This window comes from Oncorhynchus masou, chromosome 6 (genome assembly GCF_036934945.1).
Source record: "Oncorhynchus masou masou isolate Uvic2021 chromosome 6, UVic_Omas_1.1, whole genome shotgun sequence".
Classification (NCBI taxonomy): domain Eukaryota; kingdom Metazoa; phylum Chordata; class Actinopteri; order Salmoniformes; family Salmonidae; genus Oncorhynchus; species Oncorhynchus masou.
Genome location: NC_088217.1, coordinates 58504008 through 58528259, shown reverse-complemented (window position 1 = coordinate 58528259; position 24252 = coordinate 58504008). Strand labels below are relative to the sequence as shown.

General features: G+C 42.8%; 1 protein-coding gene across 1 annotated transcript in view; it reads right to left on the bottom strand.

Moving 5' to 3' along the window:
• The window catches only part of LOC135542347 (ubiquinol-cytochrome-c reductase complex assembly factor 1), a 38083-nt gene extending 14541 nt beyond the window's left edge, over positions 1-23542 (bottom strand). Inside the window, exons 1-6 of the mRNA XM_064969253.1 lie at positions 23331-23542; positions 15324-15431; positions 11956-12066; positions 7035-7107; positions 6469-6526; positions 1557-1665 (exon numbers count right to left, since the gene is read on the bottom strand). Coding sequence (XP_064825325.1) covers positions 1557-1665; positions 6469-6526; positions 7035-7107; positions 11956-12066; positions 15324-15431; positions 23331-23405 — 534 coding nt within the window. The 5' untranslated portion in view covers positions 23406-23542. The remainder of the gene's footprint in view (positions 1-1556; positions 1666-6468; positions 6527-7034; positions 7108-11955; positions 12067-15323; positions 15432-23330) is intronic.
• Between the last annotated feature and the right edge of the window lie 710 nt (positions 23543-24252).

The window sequence follows — 24252 nt, the reverse complement described above, 5'->3', positions numbered from 1 at the left end:
AGCGAGGGCCCCGCTACTGTAGTCATTATCAATCTTTACAGCTTGGGTTCTCATTCCCCCGCCACTGTCGAGAATGAGGTCACGCCAACGGATGCCCAAATTCTCCATGGAAAACCGGCTTTAACGAGGCATGTTTGGGTGACTGGAGCATGGAGAGCAGCGACCTTTGACTTCAGGTGTTCCTGGCGTGGTATGGAACTACAATGTACAATATTGTACTCCTATACACAGGACACACAAAGATGCTTCATGTTTCGGGATGGCTCTATCAGCTGATTCCAACTATTTAATAGGGGCGGTTACAGTATGCCGTGGTGATTATTCAAGGCCCTGTAAAAGATGGCCCACTCACAGAGGATTACTCTAAATAGCTGGCAGCAGCTCGCCCGCCTCAGTTGGGCTAAATAATACTGATAATGACCGAATACATTTTCCCCAGACACCTGAAAATGTGAGGATATTCTTATAAAATCTAATGCTGAAACCTTTCCTTGATTTACAGTCTGCTCGGAAGGAAATCATGAAAATGGGCGAATATAGCGGCGGCCTCAGACGTTACTGCAAGCGCAGTAAAAGATATACGAGGGCATGGCCTTTGAAAATGGAGACATTGACTAAAAACCTGTTTTTACTTTGTCATTATGGGGTAGTGTCTAGATTTATTAAAATTGATGAGGGGAAAAAAATCCATTTTAGAATAAGGCTGTAAAGTAACAAAATGTTGAAAAAGTCAAGGGGTCTGAATACTTTCCGAACGCAATGTATATTCTACAAGTGTCTGGAACTCTATTGGAGGGATGCAACAGCATTCAGGGGCCACTAGAGAAACTCATAAGTGTTCAATAATTGGGTTGAGATCTGGTGACAGAAGGCCATGGCATATTGTTTTCATGCTCATCAAACCATTCAGTGACCACTCGTGCCCCTGTGGAAGGGGGCATCGTCATCCTATGGGGGTATAGCCATGGTAGCAAAAATAATTTTGTCCTGCCCAGCATTTTTACACTTGAACCTAAGCACAACCTGCGTGGAAGCACCTGCTTTATACTGCTTTATATACTTTGTATCCCTAATTTACTCAAGTGTTCCCATTATTTTGGCAGTTCCCTATATCTGCCTATAGATAATACAGGATGCTTTGTTATTGTAACAGATGTGCATCTTGTAGAATTCATTGACATCTGAAAAGCAATACGCAGAAGTTTGTCCCTCCCAGTGGTACCCTTTGGGCACACTGATTCAATGGAGATGTCCAATATGCAATGAATCCCAATTTTTTCTCTGCTACGAAAAACGTCATGTAACCTTGACCTGACATTACTGGATGGGTATTGAGAAAACAAAATGGTAGAAACTCCATCCATCCTATCAGAAGGTTAAGTTGAGCCATTATTAGCTGTCTGACCATAGGATCAGTTTTGCCTTTTAAGTCATTATAAAAAAGATTACATGGACAGAGGGAACCTAATCCTAGACCAGCACTACTACTTTCAGATGCTTGATAGATGTTGTCCCAGGTTTTAGACTGGAAAAAACATGAAGTTTGAGGAACTTACCCCCATGATCTTGCTCCTCTGCTCCACGTCCTCCCACATTGAGTGGACGATGTAGCGGCACATGTACTTCCCCTCACGGCCTTCTTGCCTAATCCTCACCAGACAAATCCTACAGGGGAGAACAGAGTTAACACCTTATCTGACAGGGACGGACAGCCTCTTACCCTAAAGGGCCAAAACCGAACTTGAGATACACTATACAGTACATTTGGAAAGTATTCAGACCCCTTCCCCACGTTTTGTTACATTACAGCCACATTCTAAAATTGATTAAATCAAATTTATTCCCCCTCAATCTACAAACAATACTACACAATGATAAAGCGAAGACAGTTTTTTGGAAACGTTAGCCAAAAAATACATACAAATACATTAATACCTTATTTACATAAGTATTCAGACACTTTGCTATGAGACTCGAAATTGAGCTCAGGTGCATCCGGTTTCCCATTAACCATCCTTGAGATGTTTTGACAACCTCATCAGAGTCCACCTGTGGTATATTAAATTGATTGGGCATGATTTGAAAATGCACACCTGTCTATATAAAGGTCCCACAGTTGACAGTGCATGTCAGACCAAAAACCAAGCCTCGAGATCTAAGGAATTGTCCGTAGAGATCAGAGACAGGATTGTGTCGAGGCACAGATCTGGGGAAGGGTACCAAAACATTTCTGCAGCATTGAAGGTCCCCAAAAGCACAGTGACCTCAATCATTCTTAAATGGAAGAAGTTTGGAACCACAAAGCCTCTTCCTAGAGCTGGCCGCCCAGTCAAACTAAGCAATCGGGAGAGAAGGGTCAGGGAGGTGACCAAGAACCTGATGGTCTCTCTGACAGAGCTCCAGAGTTCCTCTGTGGAGATGGGAGACCCTTCTAGAAGGACAGCCATCTCTGCAGCACTCCACCAATCAGGCCTTTATGGTAGAGTGGCCAGATGGAAGGCACATGACAGCCTGTCAAAAGGCACCTAAAGGACTCAGACCATGAGAAACAAGATTCTCTGGTTTGATGAAACCAAGATTGAACTTTGGCCTGAATGCCAAGCGTCACGTCTGGAGGAAACCTGGCGCCATCCCTATGGTGAAGCATGTAGATGTTTTTCAGCAGCACGGACTGGGAGACTAGTCAAGATTGAGGGAAACATGAACGGCGCAAAGTGGAGAGATCCTTGATGAAAAGCTGTTCCAGAGCTCTCAGGACCTCAGACTGGGGCGAAGGTTCACCTTCCAACAGGACAACAACCCTAAGCACACAGCCAAGACGACGCAGGAGTGGCTTCGGGACAAGTCACTGAATGTCCTTGAGTGGCCCAGCCAGAGCCCGGACTTCAACCAGATCGAACGTCTCTGGAGAGACCTGAAAATAGCTGTGCAGCAACGTTCTCCATCCAACCTGACAGAGCTTGTGTGGTTCTGCAAAGAAGAACGGGAGAAAGTCCCCAAATACAGGAGTACCAAGCTTGAAGCGTCATACCCAAGGCTGTAATCGCTACCAAAGGTGCTTCAACAAAGTAATGAGTAAAGGGACTGAATACACATGTATGAGATATTTCAGTTAAATGTTTTATACATTTGCAAAAATGTCTAAAAACCTGTTATTGCATTGTCACTACGGGGTATTATGTGAAGATTGATGAGGGGAAAAAAACTATTTCATCCATTTTAGAAAAGGACTGTAACGTAACAAAAAAAGTAGTGGTCTTTATACTTTCCGAGTGCACTGTAAATACACAAAAGTATGTGGAACCCCCTTCAAATTAGTGTATTTGGATTTATTTGGATTCGTCGCTGACAGGGGTATAAAGATCGAGCACACATCCATGCAATCGCCATAGACAAACATTGGCAGTAGAATGGCCTTACAGAAGAGCTCAGTGATTTTCAACATTGCACCATCATAGGATGCCACCTCACTTCCTCAAATTAATAGACTCCCCTATTAATTTCTCCTATTCTAGAGATGCCCCGGTCAACTCAGCCGTGAAGTGGTACGCCACACAAGCTCACAGAACGGGACCGCCACTTGCCGAAGTGCATAGCGCATAAAACTCATCTGTCCTCAGTTAAAACACTCACTACCAAACAGCCTCTAGAAGCAAAGTCAGCATAAGAACTATTAGTCGGGAGCTTCATGTGCTGGGTTTCCATGGCCGAGCAGCCGCTCACAAGCCTAAGATCACCATACGCAATGCCAAGCGTCGGTTGTTGGTGTAAAACTCGCCACCATTGGACACTGGAATGTGTTCACTATAGTGATGAATCATACTTCCCGAACTGGCAGTTGGACAGACAAACGAGTTTGGCAGATGCCAGGAGAAAGCTACCTGCCCCCAATGCATAGTGTCAACTGTAAAGTTTGGTGGATGAGAAATAATGGTCAGGGGCTGTTTTTCATGGTTCGGGCCAGGCCCCTTCATTCCAGTGAAGGGAAATCTTAACACTACAGCATATAATAACATTCTAGAAGATTCTGTGCTTCCAACTTTGTGGCAACGGTTTGGGGAAGGCCCTTTCCTGTTTCAGCATGACAATGCCTCCGTGCACAAAGCGAGGTCCATACAGAAATGGTTAGTCGAGATCGGCATGGAAGAACTTGACCGGCCTGCACAGAGCCCTGACCTCAATCAAACATCTTTTGGATGAAATGGAACGCAGACTGCGAGTCAGGCCTAATCGCCCAACCACACTAATGCTTGTGGTTGAATGGAAGCAAATGACTTAAATGTAAATGTAAGTCCCCGCAGCAATGTTCCAACAGCTAGTGGAAAGCCTTCCAAGAAGAGTGGAGGCTGTTATAGCAGCAGAGGAGGAACAAACTCCATATTAATGCCCATGATTTTTGAATGAGCAGGTGTCCACATACTTTTGGTCATGTAGTGTACATGGCCATACCTAGGAAATCCTCTGACATCAATGCATGATTTATTTATGTTCAAGTCACACATGCTTGTATCAAGTTATAATTTGTCATTGTAACAATGCTACTTTTAAGTGGTTCATGTTGATTCTGCTGTGTTGGGTTCACATGTTTTTTCAACCCTTTCTTAATGGGCTTTATTCTGAATAGTACTGTGCAATTTCTGAAACGGGTAGCTGATTAAGTCAATAAAACTGAATCTGTGGTTGTTCTACATTTTCACTCACTGGTTCTTAGATCCAAATGCAAATAACCTTAACCAGTGTGCGTATGAATCCGCATTCGTGTGCATTATTCCCACGACATGACACCCTTTTTTCATAGCGTGAAGATTGTTTAGCCTCATGCGCACAGCAGTTTTCATTGAGTCCAGGCCTGGCTTTTGAAGCTTATGTCATCCCGCATGCCAAAGTCAACAGAATTAGTGGCAGGAAAGTAGCTTTGACAGGAAGTCAGAGGAGTGGTGGGCATGTTTGATGAAGAGGTTCGTGGCAGTGCAATTTATCACCCAACACTGATGAGCTCATGCATGCATACCTTTCTTTCCCAGGTCTGGATCAAATACCAAGGCATGTGTTAACTCAAGGCATGTAACCTGAACTACCTGGGGCTTGAGAGTACAGATGCAAAAAGGGCAGTGAGGTTAGATTTTTCTCTTGGAAAATCAAGATGGCAAGATTTACCTCTAAACAATTCTTATCCAAATAGAAACATACCTAAACAATTAAGCCCTTACCACTGCACTCTATACATAGACAGGGAGGTGGTCAGGGCCCTGGCAAAGTGGTACCAGGAAAATAACCTCTCCCTCAACGTCAATAAAATGAAGGCGCTGATCGTGGACTTCAGGAAACAGCAGAGGGAACACGCCCCTATCCACATTGACAGGACAGCAGTGGAGTAGGTGGAAAGCTTCAAGTTCTTCAGTGTACACATTACTGACCATCTGAAATCATCCACACTGACAGTGTGGTGAAGGAGTAACAGTGCCTCTTCAACCTCAGAAGGCTGATTTTTTGGGGGGCTTTTCACCAAAAACACTCTCAAACTTTTACAGATGCACAATTGAGAGCACCCTGTTGTGCTGTATCACCACCTGGTACGGCAACTGCACCACACACAACCACAGGGCTCTCCAGAGGTGGTGCGGTCTGCCCAACGCATCACAGGGGGCACACTGCCTGCCCCGCAGGACACCTACAGCACCCATGGTCACAGGAAGACAAAAAGATCAACCACCTAGGCCACGGCCTGTTCACTCTGCTACCATCCAGAAGGCAAGGTCAGTACAGGTGCTTCAAAGCTGGGACCGAGAGACCGCTTCCATCTCAAGGCCACCAGACTGTTAAATAATCATTAGCCAGCTACCACCCAGTCACTCAACCTGCACCTTAGAGGCTACTGCTCTATATACATAGAATCACTGGCCACGTAAATAATGGAACACTAGTCACTTTAATAATGTTTACATACGGCTTTCCTCATTTCATATGTATTCTACTGTATTTTAGTCAAAGCCACTGCAACATTGCTCATCCTAATATTTATATAGTTCTTAATTCCATTCTTTTACTTTTAGATGTGTGTATTGTTAGATACTACTCCACTGTTGGAGCTAGGAACACAAGCATTTCGCTACACCTGCAATAACATCTGCTAAATATGTGTATGTGACAAATACAATTTTATTTAGCCATCATTGGTGCTCATGCCTAGAATGTCTCCTATGGCAAATCCTTTTACCAGAAAATACAAAATCTTAATACCAATTGAAGGTCTAGATTTGACTTCAAAGGAATAGCGGATAGGAGACAAAACAGCCAAACTGAAATAACACAGAATTGAGGTCAAAGTAGAAAATAAGGCACAGTCACAGCTTCATCATGGGAACTTGAAGTTCCCAAAAGGGTTTCAAAATTAACAGAGGGTTGCAAATGCTAAGTAAACCTGGCCTGAGGAGGGCCTGTAGAGGGGGTGTAAACAGATGTACTCGCCAGACATGGAGCTGTGCCACCAGGAACCAGGAGTTGAGCGTGTCGGGGAGGGAGCATTCTGTGGACGGAGAGATCAGAGGGGGCGTGTCAGCCAAGACCGGCTTACATTCCATCCCCCACCCGCTAAAGAAAACAGCCTAACCACCCTGTAAAGTGTCACATTAATCTTTCAGGATGCAGATGAAAGGGTCCATTTAGGCACTTGGGCAGTCTTGTTGATGTGAAGTTACTCTGGAGTTACTCTGGGAGTTTGGGTCGATAAGCCCAAGCAGCCCTTCCCTCCATCCATTGGACTGGTAAGGTCCACACGGCCATTGTTCTCAAAGCTATGGAAATGTACTCAGACTAGCACAACTACTTCTCAGTCATAGATTACTAACCTGTCAATGACTTATAAAATCAATTCCTTATGTTCAATTAATTATCAACAAAGACCTGTTGGCATCTGGGTGGAATAATAGGTTACCTCAGGTGATGAACTCTATAGAAGGAATTAACTACATCGAAGGAATCTGAATCTATACATGTAAATACTTACTTTCAAAAAAATTCATGTAAATACTTACTTTCAAAAAATTCATCATAGTTGATTCTCTCCACACAGCATGTGTACATGCGCAAGGCAGCAATCTTGATTTTCTGCAAAAACAGACCGTAGCAATAAGTTGATAAGATAACAAAGACCTAAAGAGTATCCCACAGAGTAACACTTTCCTTTTAACTTCTCCAAAATGTAAACCAAAGTTCACACATAATAAAAGCAGAGGACTTAGGCCCAGGGTGGGTGGTGGAATAAGAAGAGTGGATTGTGAATCATGGGTAAATCGCTCTCCGTCCGGGGATTCTGGGTAAGCTTGGCGGTGGAATGGGAGGCCCTCTGAGCGCAGCCTCAGCTGCTGTGCACGCGAGTCAACATTCATATAGGAACTCTGCTGCTACCCACTCACAGCACAGCAGTGGCTATGGTTTGGAGTTGGTATGCCTTTGAATTCCCTAAGGCTTTTGATACCACGGTTCAGAGGAAGGCTTTTCAAGCTGATCTAATTTAAGCTACCTTCTGCTGTTCTAAGACCCTGTAGCAGTGGTGACATGTGGTGACACGTGCATGTGACATGTGCAAATTGAGCAGCAGTGCAGAACAAAAAGAGGTAAATGACAGCTGACTTAAAAAGGGGCAATCTGCAGTTGCTACATCCATTTTCAGACTTATAAATTAATGATATATACCCATTGATTCTTGACGAATATAAGTTAGAAAAGCCTCATGAGCTTAGTTCAACTGTCATACCCCTTGTATAAGCTTGTTTTACTCCAATGTTTGTAAACAAACACTACATAGCCTCAAAACATGGTTTAAACCAGGGGTTGGAACCGAAAAGCCATACTGTTCTGGAACAGAACCATTATTTCAAAAGCTTTTACGTTCAAAGGCATTTTTTTAAATTATCTCGACCCATACAAAAAACGCAACCATGCGTCTATGCAAAGGCATAACTGTCAATCAGAAATTTATTTCAGTGTCTGCCTGCAAGCTGAAAATCTTTGCCAGAGTGTAGGCTACCTGTCCCTAACCCCTCCTAAGCCTAGGCTACTATACTGACGTTACAACCATAATTCAGAAGATAGGGAGAGATTTTTTATTAGCGAGAGAGGAATGGTTTAACTTTTTCAACACTAGTTAACAATACTATAGGCCTAGTTATCACATTTCACGTTGGATTTATTAACTACAAAAAGGTAAGATGTGTTTTTAATTCTGGTGCCGCTCTGAACAAATAAGCTTATGAGCTAGCTAGCTCAAAGGATAGTCAAAGTTCCTCCATAGAAGAAACTCCTCCTAGGGTTCAGAACTTTATTTTGCTGGTCGGAACAGTGGAACACAAAAAAAAAAAGTGTTTCTGTTCAGAACGAAACAATTGAAAAATCAACTTGGGTTCCAGCCCATGGTTCAAAATATAAAAAAGGTTCATATCATGGCAGTTCAGTCTATATCTATAGTTTCATGAATTTAAATTTCTCCAGCCCCATCCTTCAGCGTTTCACCCCGAACAGGGTAGGAGAGTGTGCTTTTGTTCTTGTTTCAACTGTTGATTATCACTTTAAAACACCATCCCCCGATACCATCCTCCGATCCCTAAGCAGACAGAGTTCAGTGTGTCAAATCGGAGGGCATGCTGTCCGGTCCTCTGGCAGTCTCTATGGGGGTGCCACAGGGTTCAATTCTCGGGCCGACTCTTTTCTCTGTATATATCAATGATGTTGCTCTTGCTGCGGGCGATTCCCTGATCCACCTCTACGCAGACGACACCATTCTATATACTTTCGGCCCGTCATTGGACACTGTGCTATCTAACCTCCAAACGAGCTTCAATGCCATACAACACTCCTTCCGTGGCCTCCAACTGCTCTTAAACGCTAGTAAAACCAAATGCATGCTTTTCAACCGATCGCTGCCTGCACCCGCATGCCCGACTAGCATCACCACTCTGGATGGTTCCGACCTTGAATATGTGGACACCTATAAGTACCTAGGTGTCTGGCTAGACTGCAAACTCTCCTTCCAGACCCATATCAAACATCTCCAATCGAAAATCAAATCAAGAGTTGGCTTTCTATTCCGTAACAAAGCCTCCTTCACTCACGCTGCCAAGCTTACCCTAGTAAAACTGACTATCCTACCGATCCTCGACTTCAGCGATGTCATCTATAAAATTGCTTCCAACACTCTTCTCAGCAAACTGGATGCAGTTTATCACAGTGCCATCCGTTGTCACTAAAGCACCTTATACTACCCACCACTGCAACTTGTATGCTCTAGTCGGCTGGCCCTCGCTACATATTCGTCGCAAGACCCACTGGCTCCAGGTCATCTACAAGGCCATGCTAGGTAAAGCGCCGCCTTATCTCAGTTCACTGGTCACGATGGCAACACCCATCCGTAGCACGCGCTCCAGCAGGTGTATCTCACTGATCATCCCTAAAGCCAACACCTCATTCGGCCGCCTTTCGTTCCAGTACTCTGCTGCCTGTGACTGGAACGAATTGCAAAAATCGCTGAAGTTGGAGACCTTTATCTCCCTCACCAACTTCAAACATCAGCTATCTGAGCAGCTAACTGATCGCTGCAGCTGTACATAATCTATTGGTAAATAGCCCACCCATTTTCACCTACCTCATCCCCACAGTTTTTATTTATTTACTTTTCTGCTCTTTTGCACACCAATATCTCTACCTGTACATGATCATCTGATCATTTATCACTCCAGTGTTAATCTGCAATATTGTAATTATTCGCCTACCTCCTCATGCCTTTTGCACACATTGTATATAGACTCCCCTTTTTTTCTACTGTGTTATTGACTTGTTAATTGTTTACTCCATGTGTAACTCTGTGTTGTCTGTTCACACTGCTCTGCTTTATCTTGGCCAGGTCGCAGTTGTAAATGAGAACTTGTTCTCAACTAGCCTACCTGGTTAAATAAAGGTGAAAAAAATATAAAAAATAAAGCACTTTTAGAAATCTGAGTCGATTGGATAGGTGTAATATGACAAAACTTCAGAGGTGGGACTATTACCATATTGCTAAGGCTATACCTTGTCAGATACACTTTTCTGTCCTTGTAACCTGGCCAGAAAAACATCCCAGGGACCCATTTAAAGTCTAGGCCCAGCCCAGAGTTACCAACATTAGGAACCAGACCTAGCTTAAATCTGAAACCTTTCACATACTTTGAGTGTTTGCTTTAGTCCCAGATGGGCGGGGTTACCCGTTTTCTATCGGTTCCATTGCAACAGGGAAGCTCAATCAAGCATAGCTAAAGTATTTATAATGATTTCAAATGGTAGGCTATTTGAACCCAGGTCTGGGCTCAACCCATGAGAGGGTGGTTTTAGAATACATTGTCACCCCTAACCCATGGAGGTACTTGGCTCGTCCACAGGGAAGATTCCTGGTTCACCACCGGGTTAATGCTCACCTGCTGGGGTTCATAAGCCACATATCCACCTGTAACCAGGATGGACATTTTTTAAGTGCCAGTCCTGTCTTTAGAGATGGGAATGTGTGCATTCAATGTGACACAGGCATTTGTGAAACATTACTGTTTTTAAAGCAGAACTAAATTTAACGATAGGTCTAAAACAACAAGAGAGTTGCAACAACTCCCATTTCGGGACACATACTCTTGGATGCATCTGTCCTAGAGGTTCTGCCGATTAATCAGAATGACCGATTAATTAGGGCCGATTTCAAGTTTTCATAACAATCGGAAATCGGTATTTTTGGGCGCCGAAATATTTTTTTTATACCTTTATTTAACTAGGCAAGTCAGTTAAGAACACATACTTATTTTCAATGACGGCCTAGTGCCTTGTTCAGGGGCAGAACAGATTTTCAACTTGTCAGCTCGGGGGATCCAATCTTGCAACCTTACAGTTAACTAGTCCAACGCAATAACGACCTGCCTCTCTTGTTGCACTCCATAAGGAGACTGACTGCCTGTTACGTGAATGCAGTAAGCCAAGGTAAGTTGCTAGCTAGCATAACTTATAAAAAATAATCAATCATAATCACTAGTTAACTACACATGGTTGATGATATTACTAGATATTATCTAGCGTGTCCTGCGTTGCATATAATCTGACTGAGCATACAAGTATCTGACTGAGCGGTGGTAGGCAGAAGCAGGCACGTAAACATTCATTCAAGCGGCTGCAGCGCTTCGTTGTGCGTCAAGCATTGCGCTGTTTATGACTTCAAGCCTATCAACTCCCGAGATGAGGCTGGTGTAACCGAAGTGAAATGGCAAGCTAGTTAGCACACTCTAACTAGAGGAACGGAAGCTATACTGTTACACTGGCAATACTAAAGTGCCTATAAGAACATCCAATAGTCAAAGGTTAACTAAATACAAATGGTATACAGGGAAATAGTCCTATAATATCTACAACCTAAAACTTCTTACCTGGGAATATTGAAGACTCATGATAAAAGGAACCACCAGCTTTCATATGTTCTCATGTTCTGAGCCAGGAACTGAAATGTTAGCTTTCTTACATAGCACATATTGCACTTTTACTTTCTTCTCCAACACTTTGTTTTTGCATTATTTAAATCAAATTGAACATGTGTCATTATTTACTTGAGTCTAAAATTATTTTATTATTTTAAGTGTTCGTTCAGTATTGTTGTAATTGTCATTATTACACTTACACACACACACAAATATATACACCGATTAATCGGTATCGGCTTTTTTGGTCCTCCAATAATCGGTATCGGCATTAAAAAAAAAACATAATCGGTCGACCTCTAATCTGTGATTCACGACTGAACCTCAATACATTATTGAACATGACATCCTACATATAGATTAAAGTGTGAGGTGATAAATCAGAGGTTACTTGTGAGAGACCTACAGTAATGCTGTATGAAGAACTGCAGTGGATGGACATTTGAATGGTTTGGTGAACGCTAGAGGCACTTACCCATTTGTTGTATTTGAGAGGCCCTGTGAAGCCCATGGCCTCGATGAGCTTGGTGAAGGCCCCCACCTCCTCTTCCATGGCCGTCTGTGGGGTTTCCTTCACATTAAAGAGCTGGGAATGGAGGGACAAGAGGGAAGAGCCATGACGCATGATATCAGCTTGAAAAGGTAGCCCAGTAAGCCAACTACAGACACTGACTAGTGATGTGCGGATCAGCGGTTTTCAAAACCACAACTGTCCACAATTTCTAAAGAACTGATCCGGCAAATGCCCGTCTTGATGTGATACAGTAAGGGACCCGCAACCTGTAAATTCAAAACGCATCTGATTAAATATTTCTCAGAAACACATTTAAAAATTCAAACATGCAACAATAATGGCTTGTTATTATAGCATGTAGGCTAAGCATTAACAGCTAACCAGTGCTAGGCTACTTTTTCCAACCTGCTAATGAACTCAGCAAAAAAAGAAAGTCCTCACTGTCATGGAATTGAGATCCGGGCTCGTTGCTGGCCATGGCAGAACACTTACATTCCTGTCGTGCAGGAAATCACACACAGAATGAGCAGTATGGCTGGTGGCATTGTCATGCTGGAGGGTCATGTCAGGATGAGCCTGCAGGAAGGGTACCACATGAGGGAGGATGTCTTCCCTGTAACGCACAGCATTGAGATTGCCTGCAATGACAACAAGATCAGTCCGATGATGTGACACACCACCCCAGACCATGACGAACCCTCCACCTCCAAAATCGATCCCGCTCCAGAGTACAGGCCCCGGTGTAACGCGCATTCCTTCGACGATAAACTCAAATCCGACCATCACCCCTGGTGAGACAAAACCGCAACTCAATTGCCAGTCCTGTCTTGTCCAGCAACGGTGCATTTGTGCCCATTGGCAAAGTTGTTGCCAGTGATGTCTGGTGAGGACCTGCCTTACAACAGGCCTACAAGCCAGCCTGTCTCAGCCTACTGCGGACAGTCTGAGCACTGATGGAGGGATTGTGCTTTCCTGGTGTAACTCGGGCAGTTGTTGGAATCCTGCATTTGTCCCGCAGGTGTGATGTTAGGATGTACCGATCCTGTGCAGGTGTTGTTACACATGGTATGCCACTGCGAGGACGATCAGCTGTCGTCCTGTCTCCTTGTAGTGCCATCTTAAGCATCTCACAGTATAGACATTGCCATTTATTGCCCTGGCCACATCGGCAGTCCTCATGCCTCCTTGGAGCATACCTAAGGTACATTCAGGCAGATGAGCAGGGACCCTGGGCATCTTTCCTTTGGCGTTTTTCAGAGTCAGTAGAAAGGACTCTTTAGTGTCCTAAGTTTTCATAACTGTGACCTTTTTAATTGCCTACCGTCTGCAAGCTGTTAGTGTCTTAATGACCGTTCCACAGGTGCATGTTCATTAATTGTTTATGGTTCATTGAACAGGCATGGGAAAGTGTTTAACTTCTTAAGGTATAGGGGCATTTTCACTTTTGGATAAATAGCGTGCCCAATTTCAACTTCCTGCTTCTCATGCCAAGAATATAAGAAAAACATATTATTAGTAGATTTGGATAGAAAACACTGAAGTTTCTAAAACTGTTTGAATCATGTCTGGTAGTATGTCTGGGAGTATGTAGCAGGCAAAAAGCAGGCAAAAACCCTGAGGACTAACCGTTCAGATTTGTTATTTTTTAGGTCTCTGTTCACTGATTTCTCATTGGAAAACGATATTCTTAAGAACTTGTTTTCAGTTCCTGCCGCTTCCACTGGATGTCACCAGTCTTTGAAATTTGGTTGAGGTTATTCATTTGTGCAATGAAGTAGGGCCAACTAGGAACTGCGTAACACTGTTGAGAGTTGCGCAAGACTTGAAAAGTAGCTTGGTTTGTTGTTTTCCTGTATTGAACACAGATAGACCCGTCTTCAATTTGATCAATTATTAACGTTTAAAAAAATACCTAAAGTTGTATTACAAAAGTAGTTTGAAATATTTTGGCAAAGTTTATAGGCAACTTTTGAAATATTTTGTTGCGCATTTTGGAAGCTGTTTTTTCTGGATCAAACGTGCCAAATAAATTGACATTTTGGATATATATGGACGGAATTAATCGAACAAAAGGACCAATTGTGATGTTTATGGGACATATGTTTTATGTTTTATATTTTATTTCTGCATTTTGTGTAGCGCCTGCAGGGTTGAAATATGCTACCCTCTGTTTACTGTTGTTCTATCATCAGATAATAGCTTCTTATGCTTTCGCTGAAAAGCCTTTTTAAAATCTGACATGTTGGCTCGATTCACAACGAGTGTAGCTTTAATTGAGTATCTTACATGTGTGATGTAATGAAAGTTTGATTTTTATATCAATTTATTTGAATTTTCCGCGCTGCATTTTCCCTGGTTTTTGGCCAAGTGGGACGCAAGCGTCCCCTATACCATAAGAAGTTAAACCCTTTACAATTAAGATATTTGGATTTTTACTAATTATCTTTGACAGACAGGGTCCTGAAAAAGGGACGTTTCATTTTTTGCTGAGTTTAGCATTGAAATAGTTCATACATTCTTCTCTAGCTAATATTTTTTTTATATCTTCTGAATGACACTTGTAATGTCAGTACAGTAGCCTATGCTTCAGAGTGAGGAGGGGCAGGAAGACTAAACACATACACACAATGGCAAAAATTTAAGCTTACAGCCAGACACTAGAATAAGTCTGAGTGGTAGAGAGGGTTTTGCATAGGCTCTTTATTGCTGGGGCGGCAGAGTAGCCTAGTGGTTAGAGAGTTGGACTAGTAACCGAAAGCCGTCATTGATAATAAGAATTTGTTCTTAACTGACGTGCCTAGTTTAAAAAAAAATAATAATAATAAAAACGCATGGAACGTAAAAATAACATTAACTGGATCCCATGCTTTTAAAATAACATCTGTTTTAGGATCACTGTATGGATCACTTTTGTTCTCAGTTCCGTTTCTGTTCTTTCAAAAATGTATTTATTAGTTTGGTTCCCTGAACCAGTTCCAATCCCTGGTTAAAACAGTGTGGACTTTGCAAAATAATTGATTGTGATATTTTATTTTAATATTTATTTAACTGCCGCCCAATGCAAGTGGAGGGATTTATGTTTCTAGAACAGTAACGCAATTCAGAATCGATTCACGTTTTTATGAAGTATTTGGCCGTTTTGCCTCCCGGAGCCAATTAGTCTTTTAAACAGAACATGTTACTCCTTAGTCCAAGGACCGTACATTAATATTAGGCTCCTTTAGTTCAATATAGGGCTAAATTAGGCTTAGGCTAGACTGAAAATACCATCAGCGAAAGCACATTTGCTGTTGTTCCAGCCTTGATGCAAGTCAGTGGTTAGCACATACCTGTGAAGTGCTGTGAAGGGTCCGGCATTGTGTCTGGGACGGAGAGGTTGAGGCTAACAACCGGCAAGCAATTAAAGCTCTTCCAAGACAGGCCTCTTGCTCTAATGCCTAAAAGAATGACAGAAAAATATGGCATTAGGTAAAATCCAATAAAAGTACTGTCAGATGCAGTTAGGCCTACTTACCAACATATTTGGGAGTGGATGTACCACGCAATTAGACAATTAGTAGTAGCACTAGTAAAGTCCGATTATATACATTTTATAAAGAGAAAAAAATCTGTGCATGTGTCCATGGTAGGCTAAATGTTCTCATAGAGCTTTTAAGTTTTGCTGAACTATCATAGCTACCTGCAGAGACGTCGCTAGGCCTATTTTAGGGGTGCTTCAGGGGAGGCTGCTGCATGCGCTAGTGACTGTTAGGTCTACTTGTATAACATTTTGCATACTTCCGGCGCCGACAGATGGCCGCCTCACTTCACATTCCTAGGAAACTATGCAGTTTTGTTTTTTTACATGTTATTTCTTACATTAGTATCCCAGGTCATCTTAGGTTTCATTACATACAGTCGAGAAGAACTACTGTATATAAGATCAGCGTCAACTCACCATCAGTACGACCAAGAATATGTTTTTCGCGACGCAGATCCTGTGTTCTGCCTTACAAACAGGAAGACGGAATGGATCGCATGCAGCGACCCAAAAAAACGACTCCGAAAGAGAGGGAAACGAGGCGGTCTTCTGGTCAGACTACAGAGACAGGCACATCGTGCCCCACTTCCTAGCATTCTTCTTGCCAATGTCCAGTCTCTTGACAACAAGGTTGATGAAATCCGAGCAAGGGTAGCATTCCAGAGGGACATCAGAGACTGTAACGTTCTGTGCTTCATGGAAACATGGCTCACTGGAGAGACGCTATCCGAAGCGGTGCAGCCAACAGGTTTCTCCACGCATCGCGCCGACAGAAACAAACACCTTTCTGGTAAGAAGAGGGGTGGGGCGTATGCCTTATGGCTAACGAGGCATGGTGCGATGAAAGAAACATACAGGAACTCAAATCCTTCTGTTCACCTGATTTAGAATTCCTCACAATCAAATGTAGACCGCATTATCTACCAAGAGAATTCTCTTTGATTATAATCACAGCCGTATATATCCCCCCCAAGCAGACACATCAATGGCTCTGAACGAACTTTATTTAACTCTTTGCAAACAGGAAACCATTTATCCGGAGGATGCATTCATTGTTGCTGGGGATTTTAACAAGGCTAATCTGAAAACAAGACTCCCTAAATTTTATCAGCATATCGATTGCGCAACCAGGGGTGGAAAAACCTTGGATCACTGTTACACTAACTTCTGCGACGCATATAAGGCCCTGCCCCGCCCCCCTTTCGGAAAAGCTGACCACGACTCCATTTTGCTGATACCTGCCTACAGACAAAAACTAAAAAGAGAAGCTCCCACGCTGAGGTCTGTCCAACGCTGGTCCGACCAAGCTGACTCAACACTCCAAGACTGCTTCCATCACGTGGACTGGGACATGTTTCGTATTGCGTCAGATAACAACATTGACGAATATGCTGATTCAGTGTGCGAGTTCATTAGAACGTGCGTTGAAGATGTCGTTCCCATAGCAACGATTAAAACATTCTCTAACCAGAAACCGTGGATTGATGGCAGCATTCGCGTGAAACTGAAAGCGCGAACCACTGCTTTTAATCAGGGCAAGGTGTCTGGTAACATGACAATACAAACAGTGCAGCTATTCCCTCCGTAAGGCTATCAAACAAGCTAAGCGTCAGTACAGAGACAAAGTAGAATCTCAATTCAACGGCTCAGACACAAGAGGCATGTGGCAGGGTCTACAGTCAATCACGGACTACAGGAAGAAATCCAGCCCAGTCACGGACCAGGATGTCTTGGTCCCAGGCAGACTAAATAACTTTTTTGCCCGCTTTGAGGACAATACAGTGCCACTGACACGGCCTGCAACGGAAACATGCGGTCTCTCCTTCACTGCAGCCGAGGTGAGTAAAACATTTAAACGTGTTAACCCTCGCAAGGCTGCAGGCCCAGACGGCATCCCCAGCCGCGCCCTCAGAGCATGCGAAGACCAGCTGGCTGGTGTGTTTACAGACATATTCAATCAATCCCTATACCAGTCTGCTGTTCCCACATGCTTCAAGAGGGCCACCATTTTTCCTGTTCCCAAGAAAGCTAAGGTAACTGAGCTAAACGACTACCGCCCCGTAGCACTCACTTCCGTCATCATGAAGTGCTTTGAGAGACTAGTCAAGGACCATATCACCTCCACCCTACCTGACACCCTAGACCCACTCCAATTTGCTTACCGCCCAGAAAGGTCCACAGACGATGCAATCTCAACCACACTGCACACTGCCCTAACCCATCTGGACAAGAGGAATACCTATGTGAGAAGGTGGTGAGGGTAGGTAACAACATCTCCTCCCCGCTGATCCTCAACACTGGGGCCCCACAAGGGTGCGTTCTGAGCCCTCTCCTGTACTCCCTGTTCACCCACGACTGCGTGGCCACGCACGCCTCCAACTCAATCATCAAGTTTGCGGACGACACAACAGTGGTAGGCTTGATTACCAACAACGACGAGACGGCCTACAGGGAGGAGGTGAGGGCCCTCGGAGTGTGGTGTCAGGAAAATAACCTCACACTCAACGTCAACAAAACTAAGGAGATGATTGTGGACTTCAGGAAACAGCAGAGGGAACACCCCCCTATCCACATCGATGGAACAGTAGTGGAGAGAGTAGCAAGTTTTAAGTTCCTCGGCATACACATCACAGACAAACTGAATTGGTCCACTCACACAGACAGCATAGTGAAGAAGGCGCAGCGGCGCCTCTTCAACCTCAGGAGGCTGAAGAGGCGCCTCTTCAACCTCAGGAGGCTGAAGAAATTCGGCTTGTCACCAAAAGCACTCACAAACTTCTACAGATGCACAATCGAGAGCATCCTGGCGGGCTGTATCACCGCCTGGTACGGCAACTGCACAGCCCTCAACCGTAAGGCTCTCCAGAGGGTAGTGAGGTCTGCACAACGCATCACCGGGGGCAAACTACCTGCCCTCCAGGACACCTACACCACCCGATGTTACAGGAAGGCCATAAAGATCATCAAAGACATCAACCACCCGAGCCACTGCCTGTTCACCCCGCTATCATCCAGAAGGCGAGGTCAGTACAGGTGCATTAAAGCTGGGACCGAGAGACTGAAAAACAGCTTCTATCTCAAGGCCATCAGACTGTTAAACAGCCACCACTAACATTGAGTGGCTGCTGCCAACACACTGACACGGACTCAACTCCAGCCACTTTAATAATCGGAATTGATGGGAAATGATGTAAATATATCACTAGCCACTTTAAACAATGCTACCTTATATAATGTTACTTACCCTACATTATTCATCTCATATGCATACGTATATACTGTACTCTATCATCGACTGCATCCTTATGTAATACATGTATCACTAGCCACTTTAACTATGCCACTTTGTTGACATACTCATCTCATATGTATATACTGTACTCGATACCATCTACTGTATCTTGCCTATGCTGCTCTGTACCATCACTCATTCATATATCCTTATGTACATATTCTTTATCCCCTTACACTGTGTATAAGACAGTAGTTTAGGAATTGTTAGTTAGATTACTTGTTGGTTATTACTGCATTGTCGGAACTAGAAGCACAAGCATTTCGCTACACTCGCATTAACATCTGCTAACCATGTGTATGTGACAAATAAAATTTGATTTGATTTTGGTTAACTTTAGCTACTGCTGTGGCTTGAGACTGCTAGCTAACAGTAAAATGACAGGAATAGGCTCTGACAGGACAGATTCATGCAGATAGGATACGATGTGAATTTGTGGTAAGTTAGAACAGAGAGCATTCACTACTATAGACTTTGGTCATAATCAAAGCTTTGTTAACGAATACGTTTTAATGTTAATCATCGCCACCTAATTATAAATAGGTCATGTGTAGAAAAGGTGGCATAGTGTTGATCACAATGTGATTGCATTATCCTCAATTTCTCAACTGTAGGCTAGCTAACGACTAACGTTAGATGGGTATACGGAAATTCTTCAAGAGAAGCAGTGCCACCAGCTCTGCCGAAGGCCAATCCGGTGAGAAATTAAGATTTTACCAGTTCAAACAAGCAAATTAAAACTTAAACTGATTAATCACCTATTAAGCCTTCAGTTATTGTAAATATGAGTTTAATAACAATACATGTCAAAACACAGCAGACAAGAATGAGAGAAAGAAGCTGGAGGCTGACAGGGCTGAGGGAGCATGTCTGATGAAGGTTGGTGATTAAAAAAAAAAGAAAAGCAAGTAAATGTTTAAGCTTTCAGTTAAATTTGTACAGCATGTCTTACTTTTGTTAGGCATAAATAAATGATGTTCATGATATCTTAAAGGGTCATACAGAAAGAGAGGCTTCTATGCAAGGCAGAGATCAACATGCGAGCTGTATAAGTGAGAGAGAGCGAACAGATCCAGCGAGGCAGGGACAACAAACAGATCCAGCGAGGCAGGGACAACAAACAGATCCAGAGAGGCAGGGACAACAAACAGATCCAGAGAGGCAGGGACAACAAACAGATCCAGAGAGGCAGGGACAACAAACAGATCCAGAGAGGCAGGGACAACAAACAGATCCAGAGAAAGAAAGTAATCAAGCCGCTGCAGCAACTCCTTCCAGAAATTAGAGCAATTTTAGGTGCCAAATACACTGGGCCCAGACAAGTGAAGCTGAATAGCTACCCACACTAATGTTTTGGTACAGAGAAAAGGGCATTTCAGCACTGCTGGTTTGAGAAATACAAATTGGGTAGAGTACTCGGTCTACAAAAACGCAGCTTTCTGCTTTCCATGAGTTTTTGGCAAAAACATTACATTTCATTATTTTGTCAGTAATGGCTACAAAATTATTTTTTTTTAAGCTTTGTTTATCTTCGGTAAACATGAAATGGCACAGAGACAGTGTTGTGGCATGGCAAAGCTACCAGGGAACTAGCAGTCATGGGAACATTACTCAGATTTTAATATCTGCCCATGCTAGTGATATTGCAGAGAGAAGGGAGTATCTGAGGAGAATTGTTGCAATCAACTCAATGTTAGGAAGACAGGGACTCTCTTTCCATGCCAATGATGAATCTAGTGAAAGCACAAAGAGGGAAATTTCTTGAATGTATGGAGCTTATGAAGGAGTTTGACCCTTTCCTGCAAAGGTACAATACTCCATCAAATGCAACGTCTCTCTCCAGAATCTCAGAATGACATGATCGAATGCTGTGCTCAAGAGATTATGGACACCGTGGTCTCTGAGATGTAAAAATCTGGAATGTATGCCATTATGGCAGATGAGGCCAGGGATGGGCAGACTGAACAATTGGCTCTGTTAGGTATGTAACAGAGGGAACAGTTAAGGAGCGTTTACTAGCACAAGCAGAAATCAAGTCAGTTGATGCCCAATCGATAGCAAATGAGTTGCAACAGCTACAACAAATGAGGGGTAGCAGGCCTAAAGTGCATTGCACAGATCTATGATGGTGCAGCTGTCATGAGTGGGTCCAAAGGAGGTGTGCAAGCACATTTCAGAGTGCTGCCTCCGGAGGCAATTTATGTACATTGCTATGCTCATGAGCATCATTTGGTGTTGTGTCATACTTGCAGGGAGATTTCGGAGGCTGCTGAGTTTTTCCGTTTCTTGGAGAATGTGTATTCATTTTTCAGTACATCCCTAGTTAACCACCACAAGTTCAAAGAAGCCCAGTCCAAACTTGGAATAGCATCAGCTGAACTTGTACAGCTCTCAAACACTTGCTGGGCATGACATTTTTGATTGTCTATCTACTATTGGATCCCCCATGGCTGTTGGTCTGAGAGCAAAGCTTCATAATTTCTCCACCGTGTATTTGCTATTGATGTTTCAGTCCTTTCTGTAACTGAGGGACGACAAGTTCCTCCAGAAAGAGACGGTAGACCTGGCAGAAGCTTGTTTCAGCAAACAAGCTTGTATGTGACACACTGATAGGCAAACGCACAGATACATTCGCCAAAGAACTTCATGATAGAACCAAAGCACTCTGTGAAATTCACAACATTCCAGAGGCAGATGCAGCACGAAAGCACAAACAAAGGAAAATGGGAGATTTTGTGGTGGAGACCTCCTTGGGTTTAGGCACAGCATTTTCATGTTCCCAAACAATGAAAACAGAGTTGTTGCTCCCCTGCTTGGACAGGATAGTTTGTGAGCTTGACCAGTAATTTTCGACAGTAGATGCAGGTCTACTCAAAAGGCATACAGGCATGTTGCCCAGCTCAAAAAACATCATTGGTACATTATGCTTAACTGATTTTGCCAAGCACTTCTGTTAAAACAGAAGAGATGTTGGTGGCCAGAAACTTCCTTGCCCGGAAAAGAAAGGCTGGATGTCCTCCCAAAGATATGCTTGCTGTGCATAACCTCCTGGATGATGATAGGTTTCCTTCTCTGAAGGAAATCATTCAGGTTGCCCTCACAATTCCTGTGAGCACTGAAAGGTCCTTTAGTGTACTGCGCCGGATGCACTCCTGGATGCGTAAGACAATGGGCCAGAAAAGGCTTGCAAGTCTTGCAGCCATGTCCATTGAGGGTGAAGTGCTTTTGGCCACTAAGCCACAATAGTGTTGTTGACCGCCACCTTTAGAGGTACACTTTGATGCATCAAACCACAAAATAAGCATCAAAAGAGAGGGAAGCAGGGGAGGTTCTGTAATATAGGCTGTAATATTTCTTTGGGATCTTACTTTATCAGATTTTATTCCTAATTATTTTTCAGTTTTTAAAATCATATCTAGCTCATTAGTTTAATTTAGTTTCGCCCCATTGTGGATGATACTGTTTAAGATGTTCCATGTGTCTGAATTACTGGGTTAATTTTGAGCAACAAATTTAAATAATAATAATAATTTAAATAATATAATATGACCTGCATGTATTCACATTTCTCCCTCTCTCTCTCTCTCTCTCTCTCAAAATAACATCCCAAAAGTATTTTGGCTAGATAGTTGGATGGATGGGGACAGAGTAGACTTAAATTCTATCCAAATAAAGTAATTATATATCAGTGTCTAACACAAACTATGAGACAGCTATACTTTTAGCCAACCTTGACCAAAAATAACCTTCTTTTGATCGATTTTACACCCGTTGTTACTCTAAAAATACATTGCTTGCTGTTTGGGGTTTTAGGCTGGGTTTCTGTACAGCACTTTGAGATATCAGCTGATGTACGAAGGGCTATCTAAATACATTTGATTTGATTGATTTAAACGGTTTGGGGGATTTAAAATAAATGCTGGGGGGGTATGCCCAGACCCTCCTAAAAGAGGCTTAGCCCCCCCTATCCATGAAATCTCTAGTGACGTCCCTGGCTACCTGATTGCCTTTCTGACTCCAACACATTTGATTCTCGAGAGCTAAGCTACCTGTATACCAATAACATTTTGTATTGCTGTCGTTGTGATCTTAGAACCCTGACTTGGCCTCTGGTTTAGTGAGGTGTATGAGAGAGTTAGTCACTGCGGACTGTTCTCAACTGCAGCAAAAAGATGAAGCAGCCTACCAAGTCATAGTGTGTAATCGAGTACATCTCTCGATGTTTTACACAAAGGCAAGGAGAGTGCAATTTAGGAAGAATATTGAAATAAGTTAGTGACACCCTAGTTCTCTTGGGTTGGAGGTAATGCTAGCTGACATTGGCTAACGTTAGCTCATGTTTTTCTTGTTTTCAATAGAGTAAGGCTACGATCTATGATTCATGTTCCAATCCAACAAGGGCGAGAAATTTGGTTGGCACTGAAGTTATTTTATTTGGCAACCAATACAGAAAATGTTGCGACTTGACTGTTAGTTAAGCTAGCTGGCTAGCTATAGCCTTCATGTGAGCAAGCCTTACATTACCTTGCCGAAGGTGACTCTGGATGCTGACGCATTTATTATGTTCCTCATAGCGGACTGCAATAGTCGCCGATACATGACTCCGACAAAAGTTACAATATTTAACCTACGTATTGAAACCAAGAAGCGGGTAACAGAATGTTTTTTCAATTAAATCTTCACGTTTTGTAACACTGGCCCTCCTTCTTCTTTTCGATTTGGTTGGTTGATCGCATCCAACTTTTAGGTATATACACTGCCACCTACTGTACTGGCGTGTGAGGCCATTCACGGCCTACCTGAGTAACTGCAACTTCGGGCACATCGGCGTTGCAGGCTTTCATAAATTAAACTTATTGAAACACAATTATACAAGTATTATAATTGTCTTTGATTTGTATTGAAGCAATATCTGATCATGGCTGCGATCATACTATTCAGGCATGTATATATTTTTGATTTTTTTTCTCAGACAGCCATAGACAAATGTCATTTCTGTCAAGGCATTAAACATCATCATACAATTCATTTATAACACATTTCTTATACGTGTACATGAACTTGTATTGGATATTATTTTAAGTGATTTTTAAGGTTTTCCTAATATTAATAACTCAACACGACGCCTGAATGTATAAACTTGCCTTCGTGACGACTGAAAACATTTATCATGAAAAATAAGATATTTCCACACAACTTTTTGTGAGATTATAATAACAACCATATAATTTCCTTATCTAAAACAAATCAATCAATGTAAATTATGTACGAATTTACCTCAAAAATATCGGTGTGGTGGAAATGACCAGGTGTGGTGGAAATAACATCTATGGTAAAAAATATGAACAAAAATATTTTATTGCAAATATTTTGAACAACAACCATTTTAAAACATGTAACTAACATAACACAAAGTAAGATTCCAAAAGTAGCTGATGGGCAGAGC